The 22531-nt window shown below is 42.4% G+C and overlaps 1 protein-coding gene across 1 annotated transcript in view; it reads right to left on the reverse strand.

Annotated features, from left to right (window-relative positions):
* JAK1 (Janus kinase 1) overlaps positions 1–22531 on the reverse strand; it is a 459211-nt gene that overhangs the window by 228601 nt on the left and 208079 nt on the right. The window contains exon 10 of the mRNA XM_053693677.1: positions 5798–5904. Coding sequence (XP_053549652.1) covers positions 5798–5904 — 107 coding nt within the window. The remainder of the gene's footprint in view (positions 1–5797; positions 5905–22531) is intronic.

Raw genomic sequence — 22531 nt, forward strand, 5'->3', positions numbered from 1 at the left:
AAGAGGAACGGAATGAAGTATCCGACAAGAGTCTAGAAGTTTTGTTTTTCTGGCTTCCTGTCAGAAAAATCCTCATTCTAAGGAGTCTATTATAGTTCCCAAGAAGGGAACCCTCGTTGACGGAGATAGAGAACTCTTTTCCACGTTCACTTTCCATCCGTGAGATCTGAGAAAGGCCAGGACAATATCCGTGTGAGCCTTTACTTGAGGAAGGGACGACGCTCGAATCAGAATGTCGTCCAAGTAAGGTACTATAGCAATGCCCCTTGGTCTTAGCACCGCCAGAAGGGACCCTAGTACCTATGAGAAAATCCTAGGAGCAGTGGCTAATCCGAAAGAAAACGCCACGAACTGGAAATGCTTGTCCAGGAATGCAAACCTTAGGAACCGATGATGTTCCTTGTGGATAGGAAATGTAGATACGCATCCTTGAAATCCACCTTGGTCATGAATTGACCTTCCTGGATGGAAGGAAGAAGTGTTCGAATGGTTTCCATCTTGAACGATGGAACCTTGAGAAACTTGTTCAAGATCTTGAGATCTAAGATTGGTCTGAACGTTCCCTCTTTTTTGGGAACTATGAACAGATTGGAGTAGAACCCCATCCCTTGTTCTCCTAATGGAACAGGATGAATCACTCCCATTTTTAGCAGGTCTTCTACCCAATGTAAGAATGCCTGTCTTCTTATGTGGTCTGAAGACAACTGAGACCTGTGGAACCTCCCCCTTGGAGGAAGCCCCTTGAACTCCAGAGAATAACCTTGGGAGACTATTTCTAGCGCCCAAGGATCCAGAACATCTCTTGCCCCAGCCTGAGCGAAGAGAGAGAGTCTGCCCCCCACCAGATCCGGTCCCGGATCGGGGGCCCGCATTTCATGCTGTCTTGGTAGCAGTGGCAGGTTTCCTGGCCTGCTTCCCTTTGTTCCAGCCTTGCATAGGTCTCCAGGCTGGATTGGCTTGAGAAGTATTACCTTCCTGCTTAGAGGACGTAGCCCTTGGGGCTGATCCGTTTCTGCGAAAGGGACGAAACTTAGGTTTATTTTTGGTCTTGAAAAGACCTATCCTGAGGAAGGGCGTGGCCCTTGCCCCCAGTGATATCAGAGATAATCTCTTTCAAGTCAGGGCCAAAGAGTGTTTTCCCCTTGAAAGGAATGTCAAGCAATTTGTTCTTGGAAGACGCATCCGCTGCCCAAGATTTTAACCAAAGCGCTCTGCGCCACAATAGCAAACCCAGAATTTTTTCGCCGCTAACCTAGCCAATTGCAAGGTGGCGTCTAGGGTGAAAGAATTAGCCAATTTAAGAGCACGAATTCTGTCCATAATCTCCTCATAAGAAGAAGAATTACTAATAATCGCCTTTCCTAGCTCATCAAACTAGAAACACGCGGCTGCAGTGACAGGGACAATGCATGCAATTGGTTGTAGAAGGGAACCTTGCTGAACAAACATCTTTAGCAGACCTTCTAATTTTTTATCCATAGGATCTTGGAAAGCACAACTATCTTCTATGGGTATAGTGGCGCGCTTGTGTAGAGTAGAAACCGCCCCCTCGACCTTGGGGACTGTCTGCCATCAGTCCTTTCTGGGGTCGACTATAGGAAAACAATTTTATAAATATGGGGGGAGGTACTAAAGGTATACCGGGCCTGTCCCATTCTTTACTAACAATGTACGCCACCCGCTTGGATATAGGAAAAGCTTCGGGAGGCCCCGGGGCCTCTAAGAACTTTTCCATTTTACATAGTGGTTCTGGAATGACCAGATAATCACAATCATCCAAATTGGATAACACCTCCTTAAGCAGAGCGCGGAGATGTTCCAACTTAAATTTAAAATTAATCACATCAGGTTCAGCTTGTTGAGAAATGTTTCCTGAATCTGAAATTTCTCCCTCAGACAAAACCTCCCTGGCCCCCTCAGACTGGTGTAGGGGCCCTTCAGAAACCATATCATCAGCGTTCTCATGCTCTACAGAATTTTCTAAAACAGAGCAGTCGCGCTTTCGCTGATAAGTGGGCATATTGGCTAAAATGTTTTTGATAGAATTATCCATTACAGCCGTTAAATGTTGCATAGTAAGGAGTATTGGCGCACTAGATGTACTAGGGGCCTCCTGTATGGGCAAGACTGGTGTAGACGAAGTAGGGGATGATGCAGTACCATGCTTACTCCCCTCACTTGAGGAATCATCTTGGGCATCATTTTTACTAAATTTTTTTATGACATAAAATACATATAGTTAAATGAGAAGGAACCTTGGTTTCCCCACAGTCAGAACACAATCTATCTGGTAGTTCAGACATGTTAAACAGGCATAAACTTGATAACAAAGCACAAAAAACGTTTTAAAATAAAACCGTTACTGTCACTTTAAATTTTAAACTAAACACACTTTATTACTGCAATTGCGAAAAAGTATGAAGGAATTGTTCAAAATTCACCAAAATTTCACCACAGTGTCTTAAAGCCTCAAAAGTATTGCACACCAAATTTGGAAGCTTTAACCCTTAAAATAACGGAACCGGAGCCGTTTTTATATTTAACCCCTTTACAGTCCCTGGAATCTGCTTTGCTGAGACCCAACCAAGCCCAAAGGGGAATACGATACCAAATGATGCCTTCAGAAAGACTTTTCTATGTATCAGAGCTCCACACACATGCAGCTGCATGCCATGCTGTCCTCAAAAACAAGTGCGCCATACCGGCGCGAAAATGAGGCTCTGACTATGATTAGGGAAAGCCCCTAAAGAATAAGGTGTCAAAAACAGTGCCTGCCGATATAATCATATCAAAATACCCAGAATAAATGATTCCTCAAGGCTAAATATGTGTTAATAATGAATCGATTTAGCCCAGAAAAAGTCTACAGTCTTAATAAGCCCTTGTGAAGCCCTTATTTACTATCTTAATAAACATGGCTTACCGGATCCCATAGGGAAAATGACAGCTTCCAGCATTACATCGTCTTGTTAGAATGTGTCATACCTCAAGCAGTAAGAGACTGCACACTGTTCCCCCAACTGAAGTTAATTGCTCTCAACAGTCCTGTGTGGAACAGCCATGGATTTTAGTTACGGTGCTAAAATCATTTTCCTCATACAAACAGAAATCTTCATCTCTTTTCTGTTTCTGAGTAAATAGTACATACCAGCACTATTTTAAAATAACAAACTCTTGATTGAATAATAAAAACTACAGTTAAACACTAAAAAACTCTAAGCCATCTCCGTGGAGATGTTGCCTGTACAACGGCAAAGAGAATGACTGGGGTAGGCGGAGCCTAGGAGGGATCATGTGACCAGCTTTGCTGGGCTCTTTGCCATTTCCTGTTGGGGAAGAGAATATCCCACAAGTAAGGATGACGCCGTGGACCGGACACACCTATGTTGGAGAAAACTAGGACCTTGTCCCTTAGGCTTGTTCTTCTTATCCTACGATAAAAAGGCACCTTTGCCTCAAGTAACCATGGAGATAATGGAGTCCAGGCCTGGACCAAACAAAATCTTTCCCTTAAAGGGAAGGGAAAGAAGTCTGGACTTAGAAGTCATGTCCGCAGACCAGGACTTCAGCCAGAGTGCCCTACTGTCAGGGTTTTTTCCTGCCTTGTTTGCCATGTGCTGCTGGCAGCCATTTTACTCACCTCTCTTGCTGACTTTGGTGCATTCTGGGAGATGCTGCTCACTTCCTGTACTTCCTTTTAAGTAGGGGGGAGTATTTAGCCTTTGGCTGGGGTGTCTTTGCCTCCTCTTGGTGGCCAGGTTCAGTATTTCCCAACAGTAAGGAATGATGCTGTGGACTCTCCTCATATTAAGATTTTTAGAGTTACAATTACATGAAAAGGGGACAAAATAAATTATGTATATTATTATTATACATTATTTATAAAGTACCAACACATTCTGCAGTGCTGTCCATGGGTACAATTGATTTAAATAAAACAATGATACAAAACTTGTAACAGACCAGACAGAATATATCAAACACATACAGGAGGAATTGAGGGCTCTAATCCAGTGGGAATTTACAATCTAGAAGGGTAGAAGGGTGAGAAACAGGAGGTGAGGACTGCAAGGGTAAGAACGATGATCATACAGAGTCAGATGAGGGCACATGTTAGGTAAGTGGGATTCATTTGTTACCGAGTTGGGTGGTGGCTTTCCTGAATAAGAATGTGTATAGGGAGCGTTTAAAGGAAGACAGATTAGGCAAAAGAGTGACAGCGTGAGGAAGAGCGTTCCAGAGGTAGGTGCTGCACGAGATAAGTCCTGCAGTCTGGCATGGGAAGAGGTGATGATAGAAGATGCAATAAGCAGGTCATAAAGGGACCTTAGGGGGCGGGCTGGAGTATATTTGTCGATTAGTAAGAACAGATAGTGGGGAGCAGCGTTGGTAAGGGTTTTCTAGGTCAGGGATACAGAGCAACGGGAAAGGTGGATTAGCCTGACAGAGACATTTAAGATGGATTGAAGGGGGGGAGAGGAGGGCGAGAGGAAGGTCAGTGAGTAGATTACTGCAGTAGTCAGGTCAGGAAATTGCCAGGGAGTGGGGTTAGTTGCTTAGTGGTGCCAGCACTCAGAAACTGTCACATTTTGAAGATATCGCGTAGGTGGTTGTGGCAGGAGGAAGAGAGCAATTGGATCTGGGGGATGAAGGACAAATTGGATTCAAGTGTAACTCCGAGGCAGCGGACTTGGGGTGATGAGGAGATAGTGATGCCGTCAACAGCGATAGAAAAGTCCGAAATAGGAATAAAGCTAGAGGGAGGATTGTAAAGATTGTGTTTTACTACACATAACTAAATCATTAAATAAACATTTCAGGGTGTTTACTGTCCCTTTAAGTGACACCTATTAATATAAACAACAACAACAATAATAAATCAGAGGGAATTGTACTGAATATCAAAGGGACATTAAAAGCCAAAATGTAATGGTATGATTCAGATAGAGTATGCAACTTAAACATACTTTTAAATTTACTCCTATTATCAAATTTAATTTGGTCTTAAAAGTATCCTTTGTTGAAAAGCATACATACATATCCTAAGCGGCAATAATGCACAATGGGAGCTAGCTGGTAATTGGTTGCTTCACACATACGCCCATTGTCATTGGCTCATCAGATACGCTCAGCTACCTCCCTGTAGTACATTACTGCTCTGGAGCTGACTTTGTTTTAATCCCTTTGCAAGGGTCCTATGCAAGCGGAAGGTCTTCTTATTAGAGCAGTTTTGTTTTACACTTTTAGCTCTTTTTCATTTATAGGTCACTAAAGTCAAAATTAAAGTTTCATGATTTAGATAGAGTATTCAATTTAAAAAAACGTTCCAATATGTGCACAATGTTTATCTGCTCACTTGCTGAGGGAGGCTGCAGCTCTGAGCATATTGAAAAGGACACAGCATATACAGGGGATGTGCATTTGTGTGATTAGAACTTAGGCAGCGGCAGCAACGTTCTGCTCTAAAAGATTTCTGTGTGTGAAAGTACAACATTCTGTAAAACTTCAGATCTCTAGTATATACATACATGCATTCTGTGATTGGCTCATGGCTGTCACATGATACAGGGGAAGGGGAAATTGGATTAACTTTCACATTTTCCAGAATATATCAAATTAAAGTGCTACTGCGTTGTCTTTTTATTGTGTACTTGTCTATTATTCAATTATGCTGTACTCAGGGGTCCTTTAATAAAACACATTCCCTGAACTGCGCTAAATAAGTGATGATACAGAGATAGAGCACTGTTTATCTAGGCAGTAATTATAGGGGTAACACAATTAAAAGTAAACTTACCTGCACAATTTCGTCTTTGAGAATGCGATGGAAGCTCAGCTGACTCAGGTGGTACACCGGTTGCCACTCCACGGCTTTTTTTGTGGCAACTAACAAGTTTGAAATTTCTGTAGCGAAAAGACAAAAAGAGAAACTTTAATATGGTGTATTTTGCTAAATAAGCAGAAAACTACATCCAGAGAAGGAAATAAATGCATAAAGAACTTCTATAAAGCTACAGAGGGAGAGCTAGGGGAACACTAGCGGATTTAAAGACTATCCTCCTACGGAAAAGGCTAAAGTGAGCGTATAATGCTGTGACGCAGATCCCTTTTATAATACCTTTTATTCCTCCTATAGTGCTTGCAAACAAATTATAGATATAATAAAGAGAAATACTATTGCAACAATGACATACTCTAATTCATTATAGCATATCCCTTTTACATCACCGACTCAAGCTTACTATGCGTTTCACCCCTAAAGACAAGTTAAACACATAAGACTCTATATATATATTAACATTTTAAATGGGCATTAAAATGTTATATACCTATATATATATATATATATATATACACACACATATATACAGGTATACCTCACTCATACAGCAGGTTAGGGACCAGAGCCCTGCTGTAAAGTGAAACAATGTAGTTTTAGCTTTCTTTTCACTTGCCAGTGAGTTTAAAAACTTGAAAACATGTTTGAACTAACAAATAATAGGGGTGCAATAGCGCTGCGTTTAGTTTAGTATTCTATAAAGACTGTACCAGTAATTAGAGTGACAATTACGGTACTAAAATTTGCCAGACTACAACACTGAGACACGGAGTGCACTGTAATGCTGTAAACAGAGGGAACTGCGCATAACAAAATGGTGCCAGTCCCTTTTCTTGCAATCTCACGATGATTACAGCACCATGGAGGGTGAACTTCAGCTCCACAGAGCGCTGTATTAGCGAAGCGCTGTAAAGTGAGGTATACCTGTACACATATACACACTTATCAGGAAATATAGTTAGCACCTGCTAGATATCGTTACAGACCATGGGAATCATCTTCTGACCTGTACACATACACACACACACTTATCAGGAAATATAGTTAGCGCCTGCTAGATATCGTTACAGACCATGGGAATCATCTTCTGACCTGTACACACACACACACACTTATCAGGAAATATAGTTAGCGCCTGCTAGATATGGTTACAGACCATGGGAATCATCTTCTGACCTGTACACACACACACACGTATCAGGAAATATAGTTAGCGCCTGCTAGATATAGTTACAGACCATAGGAATCATCTTCTGACCTGTACACATACACACACACGTATCAGGAAAACAGAATTTATGTTTACCTGATAAATTACTTTCTCCAACGGTGTGTCCGGTCCACGGCGTCATCCTTACTTGTGGGATATTCTCTTCCCCAACAGGAAATGGCAAAGAGCCCAGCAAAGCTGGTCACATGATCCCTCCTAGGCTCCGCCTACCCCAGTCATTCGACCGACGTTAAGGAGGAATATTTGCATAGGAGAAACCATATGGTACCGTGGTGACTGTAGTTAAAGAAAATAAATTATCAGACCTGATTAAAAAAAACCAGGGCGGGCCGTGGACCGGACACACCGTTGGAGAAAGTAATTTATCAGGTAAACATAAATTCTGTTTTCTCCAACATAGGTGTGTCCGGTCCACGGCGTCATCCTTACTTGTGGGAACCAATACCAAAGCTTTAGGACACGGATGAAGGGAGGGAGCAAATCAGGTCACCTAAATGGAAGGCACCACGGCTTGCAAAACCTTTCTCCCAAAAATAGCCTCAGAAGAAGCAAAAGTATCAAACTTGTAAAATTTGGTAAAAGTGTGCAGTGAAGACCAAGTCGCTGCCCTACATATCTGATCAACAGAAGCCTCGTTCTTGAAGGCCCATGTGGAAGCCACAGCCCTAGTGGAATGAGCTGTGATTCTTTCGGGAGGCTGCCGTCCGGCAGTCTCGTAAGCCAATCTGATGATGCTTTTAATCCAAAAAGAGAGAGAGGTAGAAGTTGCTTTTTGACCTCTCCTTTTACCAGAATAAACAACAAACAAGGAAGATGTTTGTCTAAAATCCTTTGTAGCATCTAAATAGAATTTTAGAGCGCGAACAACATCCAAATTGTGCAACAAACGTTCCTTCTTTGAAACTGGTTTCGGACACAGAGAAGGTACGATAATCTCCTGGTTAATGTTTTTGTTAGAAACAACTTTTGGAAGAAAACCAGGTTTAGTACGTAAAACCACCTTATCTGCATGGAACACCAGATAAGGAGGAGAACACTGCAGAGCAGATAATTCTGAAACTCTTCTAGCAGAAGAAATTGCAACTAAAAACAAAACTTTCCAAGATAATAACTTAATATCAACGGAATGCAAGGGTTCAAACGGAACCCCCTGAAGAACTGAAAGAACTAAATTGAGACTCCAAGGAGGAGTCAAAGGTTTGTAAACAGGCTTAATTCTAACCAGAGCCTGAACAAAGGCTTGAACATCTGGCACAGCGGCCAGCTTTTTGTGAAGTAACACAGACAAGGCAGAAATCTGTCCCTTCAGGGAACTTGCAGATAATCCTTTTTCCAATCCTTCTTGAAGGAAGGATAGAATCCTAGGAATCTTAACCTTGTCCCAAGGGAATCCTTTAGATTCACACCAACAGATATAATTTTTCCAAATTTTGTGGTAAATCTTTCTAGTTACAGGCTTTCTGGCCTGAACAAGAGTATCGATAACAGAATCTGAGAATCCTCGCTTCGATAAGATCAAGCGTTCAATCTCCAAGCAGTCAGCTGGAGTGAAACCAGATTCGGATGTTCGAACGGACCCTGAACAAGAAGGTCTCGTCTCAAAGGTAGCTTCCAAGGAGGAGCCGATGACATATTCACCAGATCTGCGTACCAAGTCCTGCGTGGCCACGCAGGAGCTATCAAGATCACCGACGCCCTCTCCTGATTGATCCTGGCTACCAGCCTGGGGATGAGAGGAAATGGCGGGAACACATAAGCTAGTTTGAAGGTCCAAGGTGCTACTAGTGCATCCACTAGAGCCGCCTTGGGATCCCTGGATCTGGACCCGTAGCAAGGAACTTTGAAGTTCTGACGAGAGGCCATCAGATCCATGTCTGGAATGCCCCACAGCTGAGTGACTTGGGCAAAGATTTCCGGATGGAGTTCCCACTCCCCCGGATGCAATGTCTGACGACTCAGAAAATCCGCTTCCCAATTTTCCACTCCTGGGATGTGGATAGCAGACAGGTGGCAGGAGTGAGACTCCGCCCATAGAATGATTTTGGTCACTTCTTCCATCGCCAGGGAACTCCTTGTTCCCCCCTGATGGTAGATGTACGCAACAGTTGTCATGTTGTCTGATTGAAACCGTATGAACTTGGCCCTCGCTAGCTGAGGTCAAGCCTTGAGAGCATTGAATATCGCTCTCAGTTCCAGAATATTTATCGGTAGAAGAGATTCTTCCCGAGACCAAAGACCCTGAGCTTTCAGGGATCCCCAGACCGCGCCCCAGCCCATCAGACTGGCGTCGGTCGTGACAATGACCCACTCTGGTCTGCGGAATGTCATCCCTCGTGACAGGTTGTCCAGGGACAGCCACCAACGGAGTGAGTCTCTGGTCCTCTGATTTACTTGTATCTTCGGAGACAAGTCTGTATAGTCCCCATTCCACTGACTGAGCATGCACAGTTGTAATGGTCTTAGATGAATGCGTGCAAAAGGAACTATGTCCATTGCCGCTACCATCAACCCGATCACTTCCATGCACTGAGCTATGGAAGGAAGAGGAACGGAATGGAGTATCCGACAAGAGTCTAGAAGTTTTGTTTTTCTGGCCTCTGTCAGAAAAATCCTCATTTCTAAGGAGTCTATTATTGTTCCCAAGAAGGGAACCCTTGTTGACGGAGATAGAGAACTCTTTTCCACGTTCACTTTCCATCCGTGAGATCTGAGAAAGGCCAGGACAATGTCCGTGTGAGCCTTTGCTTGAGGAAGGGACGACGCTTGAATCAGAATGTCGTCCAAGTAAGGTACTACAGCAATGCCCCTTGGTCTTAGCACAGCTAGAAGGGACCCTAGTACCTTTGTGAAAATCCTTGGAGCAGTGGCTAATCCGAAAGGAAGCGCCACGAACTGGTAATGTTTGTCCAGGAATGCGAACCTCAGGAACCGATGATGTTCCTTGTGGATAGGAATATGTAGATACGCATCCTTTAAATCCACCGTGGTCATGAATTGACCTTCCTGGATGGAAGGAAGAATAGTTCGAATGGTTTCCATCTTGAACGATGGAACCTTGAGAAACTTGTTTAAGATCTTGAGATCTAAGATTGGTCTGAACGTTCCCTCTTTTTTGGGAACTATAAACAGATTGGAGTAGAACCCCATCCCTTGTTCTCTTAATGGAACGGGATGAATCACTCCCATTTTTAACAGGTCTTCTACACAATGTAAGAATGCCTGTCTTTTTATGTGGTCTGAAGACAACTGAGACCTGTGGAACCTCCCCCTTGGGGGAAGTCCCTTGAATTCCAGAAGATAACCTTGGGAGACTATTTCTAGCGCCCAAGGATCCAGAACATCTCTTGCCCAAGCCTGAGCGAAGAGAGAGAGTCTGCCCCCCACCAGATCCGGTCCCGGATCGGGGGCCAACATTTCATGCTGTCTTGGTAGCAGTGGCAGGTTTCTTGGCCTGCTTTCCCTTGTTCCAGCCTTGCATTGGTCTCCAAGCTGGCTTGGCTTGAGAAGTATTACCCTCTTGCTTAGAGGACGTAGCACTTTGGGCTGGTCCGTTTCTACGAAAGGGACGAAAATTAGGTTTATTTTTTGCCTTGAAAGGCCGATCCTGAGGAAGGGCGTGGCCCTTACCCCCAGTGATATCCGAGATAATCTCTTTCAAGTCAGGGCCAAACAGCGTTTTCCCCTTGAAAGGAATGTTAAGTAGCTTGTTCTTGGAAGACGCATCAGCCGACCAAGATTTCAACCAAAGCGCTCTGCGCGCCACAATAGCAAACCCAGAATTCTTAGCCGCTAACCTAGCCAATTGCAAAGTGGCGTCTAGGGTGAAAGAATTAGCCAATTTGAGAGCATTGATTCTGTCCATAATCTCCTCAGAAGGAGGAGAATCACTGTCGACCGCCTTTATCAGCTCATCGAACCAGAAACATGCGGCTGTAGCGACAGGGACAATGCATGAAATTGGTTGTAGAAGGTAACCCTGCTGAACAAACATCTTTTTAAGCAAACCTTCTAATTTTTTATCCATAGGATCTTTGAAAGCACAACTATCCTCTATGGGTATAGTGGTGCGTTTGTTTAAAGTGGAAACCGCTCCCTCGACCTTGGGGACTGTCTGCCATAAGTCCTTTCTGGGGTCGACCATAGGAAATAATTTTTTTTTTTTTTTTTTTTTTTAAATTCTTTTTATTGAAGAAACACAGGTACAAGTGATTGAGCAGATACATTGACAAGGAGAGTTACATCGACATTAAAATTCATATTATAGAGTGGATACCACATGTTAACATCTATCAATTCGCAGGAAGGCAAACTTGTTATCATAAAATATAAAGAAACAATCTCTGTCCACAAAGCCGGATACCCATGGAATCTAGAGATTTGAAGCTGAAACAATATTATGGTATGAAATGATCCTTGCATCAGAATTTATGGCAAGATTAACTGAGTGTCATTACCCAATGCACCTGTGCTTCTCAGTTTTATAATATTAGTACAATAACACATAACACAACAACAACCTAAACAAACAAAATAAAACAAAACCTCCCTACCCCCGCAACCGCTCCAGCCTGTCCTTTACTCCTTTTTCTTTCTTGACAAAATTAACTAGTCTCTGTGGCCTATTTGGTAATGGTGATCAGGCTAATCTAAGTATTTTTGTAATATGGCTAGAAGTGGTATTAAAAGAGTCCGGCACAACTCCAGGCCTAGCAACTGAACAGTGATGCCATAGTTTGAGTACAAGGACTTTACACTAGGCAAGGTCAGTATGTGGAGTCAACTTTTACAATGGTGAAACAGGAACAGGCATATCACCCATAACAGGAGTGGACACAGAAAAATCAAGCAAAACATAAATCCTACAATGACTGTCTATATAGTGGCTGATTTAATCTGTTACAGGGGCTGTCCGAGACTCCATTTGAAACAGTCATGTTAGTAAAGCTATGTTAATTTTAAACATAAAAATAGTTTTAATCGGCCAGTGGGGCCAGGCCTAGCTTCCATTATAAAGCATTATCACCCTATACTTCTATACAATTTACTCCTATTACAGAGGGGCTGGTCTGTCTAGTCTGATCGGGTATGCTAAGGAGTTTCACTTTAAGGAAAGAGCCTGTAGGTCCTCGTGAAGGTGTTTATAAGGATGTATATAGATTAGGTATGGGAGTATGTTAGTAGACTACTAAAGCAAATGCTGTAGACAATTCACTACCAGGGCATTGTACACACTAGATAAGGCTAGCACATATAAAGACCCTCTCTGTCTGTTCTAGAGACATTGTAAACTGGAATTATATTCATCAAGGTCGTTCATCAATATGCTTAAAACCTTTTGTAAATTATTTGAAACAAAACAAACCTACCATGATTTCACTTATCTGGGGAGTCCCTGTATGGGGTAAACCAGAAGCTAGAAAATAATGGGGTTAAGGTTAGGTAGAGAATCTGCTGCCCTTTTCCAAATAAAAAGAAAATGAATAAAGACAGAATAAAATAAAAAATAAAAAAAAACCAAACACAACTTTTACAGCCTACAATTAACAATTAATTATTAATGCCCCATGTTACCCAGAGAAATGTAGTTCACAAATACAGGGGGTGCATCCAGCGGGTAGAGTAACCAACCTTTCAGTAAGTGCAAGGTTCCATTCTGACATTTATATAGCATTAAAGGACATTTCACCTAGAGCATATGACAGGACTCTATTTGTAAGGGAGCGTCAGGTAGTGCATTACTGAGTTTGTGTATCTATAGAGATGTAGCTACAGGGAGCACATTTGCTAGTAGAGATGGAATATTTTCCTTATTTCTCCCTACAAAGTACTGTTCGTGAAGATAGATTCGAGAAAGCTCAGGGTGTCAGGTATTAGGTGTTAGGGCAGAGAAGTATGTTCAAATGTGCAGTAGCTCCCTTATCCATGCAAGTGCAAGGCTCCAATCCTATATACAAGGCAATATTATTTTTGGCATTTAAGCAAAAATAACTACAAATCAAACATATTAAATAAACAAACAACATCATAACTAAGTCACAAAGAGAATAGATGAACAGTCCCATCCGCATGTATTACAAAGCAAAATAGGCATTACAATAAGCTTTACTGAGTCTCAGCATAAAATGTAACATGAAGAGCGGTGTATTGATTATCAAACCGCTCAGGATTTGCGGGTTATTCAAATAGCGCATTAGTGCAAACAGCAGAAGAGCCAGCTTAAGTATGGTCTTTCCGTTATTAGCCTATGCCCTCTTTGGCTGACGCTGCTTCGTAAAACAAGACCGGCATTATCAGAGATTTATGCGCTAATTAAGCAGACAAGATCAGTTACCAGAGTCCCTGGGTGAACTCGCATGAGAGTCTCAAATACAGTGTAGAGTCATGTACGGCAGTTTATGAGTTCATTTCAGTAATATGAGTATCAGTCCAGAGATCTAGGAGTTTGAAACAGCGGCTTTAAGGTAAATGATACACATAGATTTGCAGAGTTTATAAGCCAGGTTGCAAGGGACTTCTGGTGATCAAAAGAAAGTCATGTTATAATAATAATAAGGGGAGAATGAGTCCAGAGCGCTAATTCAGCCAATTCCAGCTCGGTTTAGGATCAAAGAATGATAATACCTCAGGAGTGTATAATGTGTCCCAGGAGAACGGCGGCAAGAGGGTCTCCCCATAGTAGTGTCCTGTCGCGTCTCAGCATCACAAACTGTTGCCGTTAGAACAAGTATGGCCGTTGCAGATTTTGTGAGAGGGTCTGCAAATAGGTTTTCAGTTTTTGCATAGATCAGTGTCGCTCCTGCCAACCTAGTAACGAAAGAGGCTGTCCCATGTTCATGCTCCGTTGCTGAGGTGGCGGATAGGGCCATTACAGAATGTGTAGGGAAACTGGCGGGCAGATCGTTAAGTTCATCTGTGCATACTGCCGCTGTAATGATATTTGCTGTTATGGTGATATCAGAGGTAAATGCTTCTTCAGCCTTTTCTAAGTTATGATGCTGAGAAGCTTCCGATTCACAGGGATCCGTCATCTGTGTAGTGAGTTTCGCTCTATGTCCCTGAGGAGGCATAGCCTGTGAAGTGCCGTACTTGGTGTCAGTTGAGCCAGCCTCTGGTCGGCGCCATTTTATTGATGTACATTCAGGTCTGGGAGCCCGAATCTCAATTAACAAATGCTGTGTAGCTTCTTCCAGCTTAGTTAATGCCGGCAGCAACATGTTTTTTAAGGAGAGTACTATCTCCGTGAGTTGGTGATCTTCTGAGGAGGAGTTAGACATTATGTCTGCCCGGGCTGCTGCTACTCAGGATAACACGCTGTACACTACTCCCGTTTCCAATCTTTCCCAAAATCTCTACTTTTTCTGACTTCTCGGGGGCCAGGAGCTGGAAATCCTGATCCCTTAAGGTTCCCAAACAGCCGAACTGCTAAGGGTGGTTAGGATGGCTTGAGGAATGGCCACTTTCAAACAATAAGTTTGAGACGATAATCAGAGCTTCATAGTCTTGAGGCCATCTTGGGTCGCCGCCCACCGGAAGTCTTAGGAAATAATTTTTTAAATATGGGGGGAGGGACGAAAGGAATACCGGGCCTTTCCCATTCTTTATTAACAATGTCCGCCACCCGCTTGGGTATAGGAAAAGCTTCTGGGAGCCCTGGCACCTCTAGGAACTTGTCCATTTTACATAGTTTCTCTGGGATGACTAACTTGTCACAATCATCCAGAGTGGATAATACCTCCTTAAGCAGAATGCGGAGATGTTCCAACTTAAATTTAAATGCAATCACATCAGGTTCAGCTTGTTGAGAAATGTTCCCTGAATCAGTAATTTCTCCCTCAGACAAAACCTCCCTGGCCCCATCAGACTGAGTTAGGGGCCCTTCAGAAATATTAATATCAGCGTCGTCATGCTCTTCAGTATCTAAAACAGAGCAGTCGCGCTTACGCTGATAAGTGTTCATTTTGGCTAAAATGTTTTTGACAGAATTATCCATTACAGCCGTTAATTGTTGCATAGTAAGGAGTATTGGCGCGCTAGATGTACTAGGGGCCTCCTGAGTGGGCAAGACTCGTGTAGACGAAGGAGGGAATGATGCAGTACCATGCTTACTCCCCTCACTTGAGGAATCATCTTGGGCATCATTGTCATTGTCACATAAATCACATTTATTTAAATGAATAGGAATTCTGGCTTCCCCACATTCAGAACACAGTCTATCTGGTAGTTCAGACATGTTAAACAGGCATAAACTTGATAACAAGTACAAAAAACGTTTTAAAATAAAACCGTTACTGTCACTTTAAATTTTAAACTGAACACACTTTATTACTGCAAATGCGAAAAAACATGAAGGAATTGTTCAAAATTTACCAAATTTTCACCACAGTGTCTTAAAGCCTTAAAAGTATTGCACACCAAATTTGGAAGCTTTAACCCTTAAAATAACGGAACCGGAGCCGTTTTGAACTTTAACCCCTTTACAGTCCCTGGTATCTGCTTTGCTGAGACCCAACCAAGCCCAAAGGGGAATACGATACCAAATGACGCCTTCAGAAAGTCTTTTCTATGTATCAGAGCTCCTCACACATGCGACTGCATGCCATGCCTCTCAAAAACAAGTGCGCAACACCGGCGCGAAAATGAGGCTCTGCCTATGCTTTGGGAAAGCCCCTAAAGAATAAGGTGTCTAAAACAGTGCCTGCCGATATTATTATATCAAAATACCCAGATAAAATGATTCCTCAAGGCTAAATATGTGTTAATAATCAATCGATTTAGCCCAAAAAAAGTCTACAGTCTTAATAAGCCCTTTTTGAAGCCCTTATTTACAATCGTAATAAACATGGCTTACCGGATCCCAGAGGGAAAATGACAGCTTCCAGCATTACATCGTCTTGTTAGAATGTGTCATACCTCAAGCAGCAAGAGACTGCTCACTGTTCCCCCAACTGAAGTTAATTGCTCTCAACAGTCCTGTGTGGAACAGCCATGGATTTTAGTGACGGTTGCTAAAATCATTTTCCTCATACAAACAGAAATCTTCATCTCTTTTCTGTTTCTGAGTAAATAGTACATACCAGCACTATTTCAAAATAACAAACTCTTGATTGAATAATAAAAACTACAGTTAAACACTAAAAAACTCTAAGCCATCTCCGTGGAGATGTTGCCTGTACAACGGCAAAGAGAATGACTGGGGTAGGCGGAGCCTAGGAGGGATCATGTGACCAGCTTTGCTGGGCTCTTTGCCATTTCCTGTTGGGGAAGAGAATATCCCACAAGTAAGGATGACGCCGTGGACCGGACACACCTATGTTGGAGAAATATAGTTAGCGCCTGCTAGATATCGTTACAGACCATGGGAATCATCTTCTGACCTGTACACACACACACACACACTTATCAGGAAATATAGTTAGCGCCTGCTAGATATCGTTACAGACCATTGGAATCATCTTCTGACCTGTACACATACACACACACTTATCAGGAAATATAGTTAGCGCCCGCTAGATATCGTTACAGACCATGGGAATCATCTTCTGACCTGTACACATACATACACACTTATCAGGAAATATAGTTAGCGCCTGCTAGATATCGTTACAGACCATAGGAATCATCTTCTGACCTGTACACATACACACACACACTTATCAGGAAATATAGTTAGCGCCTGCTAGATATCGTTACAGACCATGGGAATCATCTTCTGACCTGTACACATACACACACACACTTATCAGGAAATATAGTTAGCGCCTGCTAGATATCGTTACAGACCATGGGAATCATCTTCTGACCTGTACACATATACACACACGTATCAGGAAATATAGTTAGCGCCTGCTAGATATCGTTACAGACCATGGGAATCATCTTCTGACCTGTACACATATACACACACGTATCAGGAAATATAGTTAGCGCCTGCTAGATATCGTTACAGACCATGGGAATCATCTTCTGACCTGTACACATATACACACACTTATCAGGAAATATAGTTAGCGCCTGCTAGATATCGTTACAGACCATGGGAATCATCTTCTGACCTGTACACACACACACACACTTATCAGGAAATATAGTTAGCGCCTGCTAGATATCGTTACAGACCATGGGAATCATCTTCTGACCTGTACACACACACACACACTTATCAGGAAATATAGTTAGCGCCTGCTAGATATCGTTACAGACCATGGGAATCATCTTCTGACCTGTACACACACACACACACACTTATCAGGAAATATAGTTAGCGCCTGCTAGATATCGTTACAGACCATGGGAATCATCTTCTGACCTGTACACATATACACACACGTATCAGGAAATATAGTTAGCGCCTGCTAGATATTGTTACAGACCATGGGAATCATCTTCTGACCTGTACACATATACACACACTTATCAGGAAATATAGTTAGCGCCTGCTAGATATCGTTACAGACCATGGGAATCATCTTCTGACCTGTACACATATACACACTTATCAGGAAATATAGTTAGCGCCTGCTAGATATCGTTACAGACCATGGGAATCATCTTCTGACCTGTACACATACACACACACACTTATCAGGAAATATAGTTAGCGCCTGCTAGATATCGTTACAGACCATGGGAATCATCGTCTGACCTGTACACATACACACACACTTATCAGGAAATATAGTTAGCGCCTGCTAGATATAGTTACAGACCATGGGAATCATCTTCTGACCTGTACACATACACACACATACACACGTATCAGGAAATATAGTTAGCGCCTGCTAGATATCGTTACAGACCATGGGAATCATCTTCTGACCTGTACACATACACACACACGTATCAGGAAATATAGTTAGTGCCTGCTAGATATCGTTACAGACCATGGGAATCATCTTCTGACCTGTACACACACACACACTTATCAGGAAATATAGTTAGCGCCTGCTAGATATCGTTACAGACCATGGGAATCATCTTCTGACCTGTACACATATACAGACACGTATCAGGAAATATAGTTAGCGCCTGCTAGATATTGTTACAGACCATGGGAATCATCTTCTGACCTGTACACATATACACACACTTATCAGGAAATATAGTTAGCGCCTGCTAGATATCGTTACAGACCATGGGAATCATCTTCTGACCTGTACACACACACACACACTTATCAGGAAATATAGTTAGCGCCTGCTAGATATCGTTACAGACCATGGGAATCATCTTCTGACCTGTACACATACACACACGCGTATCAGGAAATATAGTTAGCGCCTGCTAGATATCGTTACAGACCATGGGAATCATCTTCTGACCTGTACACATACACACACTTATCAGGAAATATAGTTAGCGCCTGCTAGATATAGTTACAGACCATGGGAATCATCTTCTGACCTGTACACAAACACACACACACACTTATCAGGAAATATAGTTAGCGCCTGCTAGATATCGTTACAGACCATGGGAATCATCTTCTGACCTGTAAACATACACACACACTTATCAGGAAATATAGTTAGCGCCTGCTAGATATCGTTACAGACCATGGGAATCATCTTCTGACCTGTACACATACACACACACTTATCAGGAAATATAGTTAGCGCCTGCTAGATATCGTTACAGACCATGGGAATCATCTTCTGACCTGTACACATACACACACACACGTATCAGGAAATATAGTTAGCGCCTGCTAGATATCGTTACAGACCATGGGAATCATCTTCTGACCTGTACACACACACACACACTTATCAGGAAATATAGTTAGCGCCTGCTAGATATCGTTACAGACCATGGGAATCATCTTCTGACCTGTACACACACACACACTTATCAGGAAATATAGTTAGCGCCTGCTAGATATCGTTACAGACCATGGGAATCATCTTCTGACCTGTACACATATACACACACTTATCAGGAAATATAGTTAGTGCCTGCTAGATATCGTTACAGACCATGGGAATCATCTTCTGACCTGTACACATACACACACACACGTATCAGGAAATATAGTTAGCGCCTGCTAGATATCGTTACAGACCATGGGAATCATCTTCTGACCTGTACACATACACACACACGTATCAGGAAATATAGTTAGCGCCTGCTAGATATCGTTACAGACCATGGGAATCATCTTCTGACCTGTACACATACATACACACTTATCAGGAAATATAGTTATCGCCTGCTAGATATCGTTACAGACCATGGGAATCATCTTCTGACCTGTACACACACACACACACTTATCAGGAAATATAGTTAGCGCCTGCTAGATATAGTTACAGACCATGGGAATCATCTTCTGACCTGTACACACACACACACGTATCAGGAAATATAGTTAGCGCCTGCTAGATATAGTTACAGACCATGGGAATCATCTTCTGACCTGTACACATACACACACTTATCAGGAAATATAGTTAGCGCCTGCTAGATATCGTTACAGACCATGGGAATCATCTCCTGACCTGTACACATATACACACACTTATCAGGAAATATAGTTAGCGCCTGCTAGATATCGTTACAGACCATGGGAATCATCTTCTGACCTGTACACACACACACACACTTATCAGGAAATATAGTTAGCGCCTGCTAGATATCGTTACAGACCATGGGAATCATCTTCTGACCTGTACACATACACACACACACTTATCAGGAAATATAGTTAGCGCCTGCTAGATATCGTTACAGACCATGGGAATCATCTTCTGACCTGTACACACACACACACTTATCAGGAAATATAGTTAGCGCCTGCTAGATATCGTTACAGACCATGGGAATCATCTTCTGACCTGTACACACACACACACTTATCAGGAAATATAGTTAGCGCCTGCTAGATATCGTTACAGACCATGGGAATCATCTTCTGACCTGTACACATACACACACACACGTATCAGGAAATATAGTTAGTGCCTGCTAGATATCGTTACAGACCATGGGAATCATCTTCTGACCTGTACACATACACACACACACACACACGTATCACGAAATATAGTTAGCGCCTGCTAGATATTGTTACAGACCATGGGAATCATCTTCTGACCTGTACACACACACACACGTATCAGGAAATATAGTTAGCGCCTGCTAGATATCGTTACAGACCATGGGAATCATCTTCTGACCTGTACACATACACACACACACACACACACGTATCAGGAAATATAGTTAGCGCCTGCTAGATATCGTTACAGACCATGGGAATCATCTTCTAACCTGTACACATACACACACACTTATCAGGAAATATAGTTAGTGCCTGCTAGATATCGTTACAGACCATGGGAATCATCTTCTGACCTGTACACATACACACACACTTATCAGGAAATATAGTTAGCGCCTGCTAGATATCGTTACAGACCATGGGAATCATCTTCTGACCTGTACACATACACACACTTATCAGGAAATATAGTTAGCGCCTGCTAGATATCATTACAGACCATGGGAATCATTTTCTGACCTGTACACATACACACACACACGTATCAGGAAATATAGTTAGTGCCTGCTAGATATCGTTACAGACCATGGGAATCATCTTCTGACCTGTACACATACACACACACTTATCAGGAAATATAGTTAGCGCCTGCTAGATATCGTTACAGACCATGGGAATCATCTTCTGACCTGTACACATACACACACTTATCAGGAAATATAGTTAGCGCCTGCTAGATATAGTTACAGACCATGGGAATCATCTTCTGACCTGTACACATACACACACACTTATCAGGAAATATAGTTAGCGCCTGCTAGATATCGTTACAGACCATGGGAATCATCTTCTGACCTGTACACACACACACACTTATCAGGAAATATAGTTAGCGCCTGCTAGATATCGTTACAGACCATGGGAATCATCTTCTGACCTGTACACATACACACACACACTTATCAGGAAATATAGTTAGCGCCTGCTAGATATCGTTACAGACCATGGGAATCATCTTCTGACCTGTACACACACACACACTTATCAGGAAATATAGTTAGCGCCTGCTAGATATCGTTACAGACCATGGGAATCATCTTCTGACCTGTACACATACACACACACTTATCAGGAAATATAGTTAGCGCCTGCTAGATATCGTTACAGACCATGGGAATCATCTTCTGACCTGTACACACACACACACGTATCAGGAAATATAGTTAGCGCCTGCTAGATATCGTTACAGACCATGGGAATCATCTTCTGACCTGTACACATACACACACACACGTATCAGGAAATATAGTTAGCGCCTGCTAGATATCGTTACAGACCATGGGAATCATCTTCTGACCTGTACACATACACACACACTTATCAGGAAATATAGTTAGTGCCTGCTAGATATCGTTACAGACCATGGGAATCATCTTCTGACCTGTACACATACACACACTTATCAGGAAATATAGTTAGCGCCTGCTAGATATCGTTACAGACCATGGGAATCATCTTCTGACCTGTACACACACACACACACTTATCAGGAAATATAGTTAGCGCCTGCTAGATATCGTTACAGACCATGGGAATCATCTTCTGACCTGTACACATACACACACACTTATCAGGAAATATAGTTAGCGCCTGCTAGATATCGTTACAGACCATGGGAATCATCTTCTGACCTGTACACATACACACACACTTATCAGGAAATATAGTTAGCGCCTGCTAGATATCGTTACAGACCATGGGAATCATCTTCTGACCTGTACACATACACACACACTTATCAGGAAATATAGTTAGCGCCTGCTAGATATCGTTACAGACCATGGGAATCATCTTCTGACCTGTACACATACACACACACACACTTATCAGGAAATATAGTTAGCGCCTGCTAGATATAGTTACAGACCATGGGAATCATCTTCTGACCTGTACACATACACACACACTTATCAGGAAATATAGTTAGCGCCTGCTAGATATCGTTACAGACCATGGGAATCATCTTCTGACCTGTACACACACACACACTTATCAGGAAATATAGTTAGCGCCTGCTAGATATAGTTACAGACCATGGGAATCATCTTCTGACCTGTACACATACACACACACTTATCAGGAAATATAGTTAGCGCCTGCTAGATATCGTTACAGACCATGGGAATCATCTTCTGACCTGTACACACACACACACTTATCAGGAAATATAGTTAGCGCCTGCTAGATATAGTTACAGACCATGGGAATCATCTTCTGACCTGTACACATACACACACACACACTTATCAGGAAATATAGTTAGCGCCTGCTAGATATCGTTACAGACCATGGGAATCATCTTCTGACCTGTACACACACACTTATCAGGAAATATAGTTAGCGCCTGCTAGATATCGTTACAGACCATGGGAATCATCTTCTGACCTGTACACATACACACACG

The sequence above is a fragment of the Bombina bombina genome, chromosome 10 (assembly GCF_027579735.1).
Source record: "Bombina bombina isolate aBomBom1 chromosome 10, aBomBom1.pri, whole genome shotgun sequence".
Classification (NCBI taxonomy): Eukaryota; Metazoa; Chordata; class Amphibia; order Anura; family Bombinatoridae; genus Bombina; species Bombina bombina.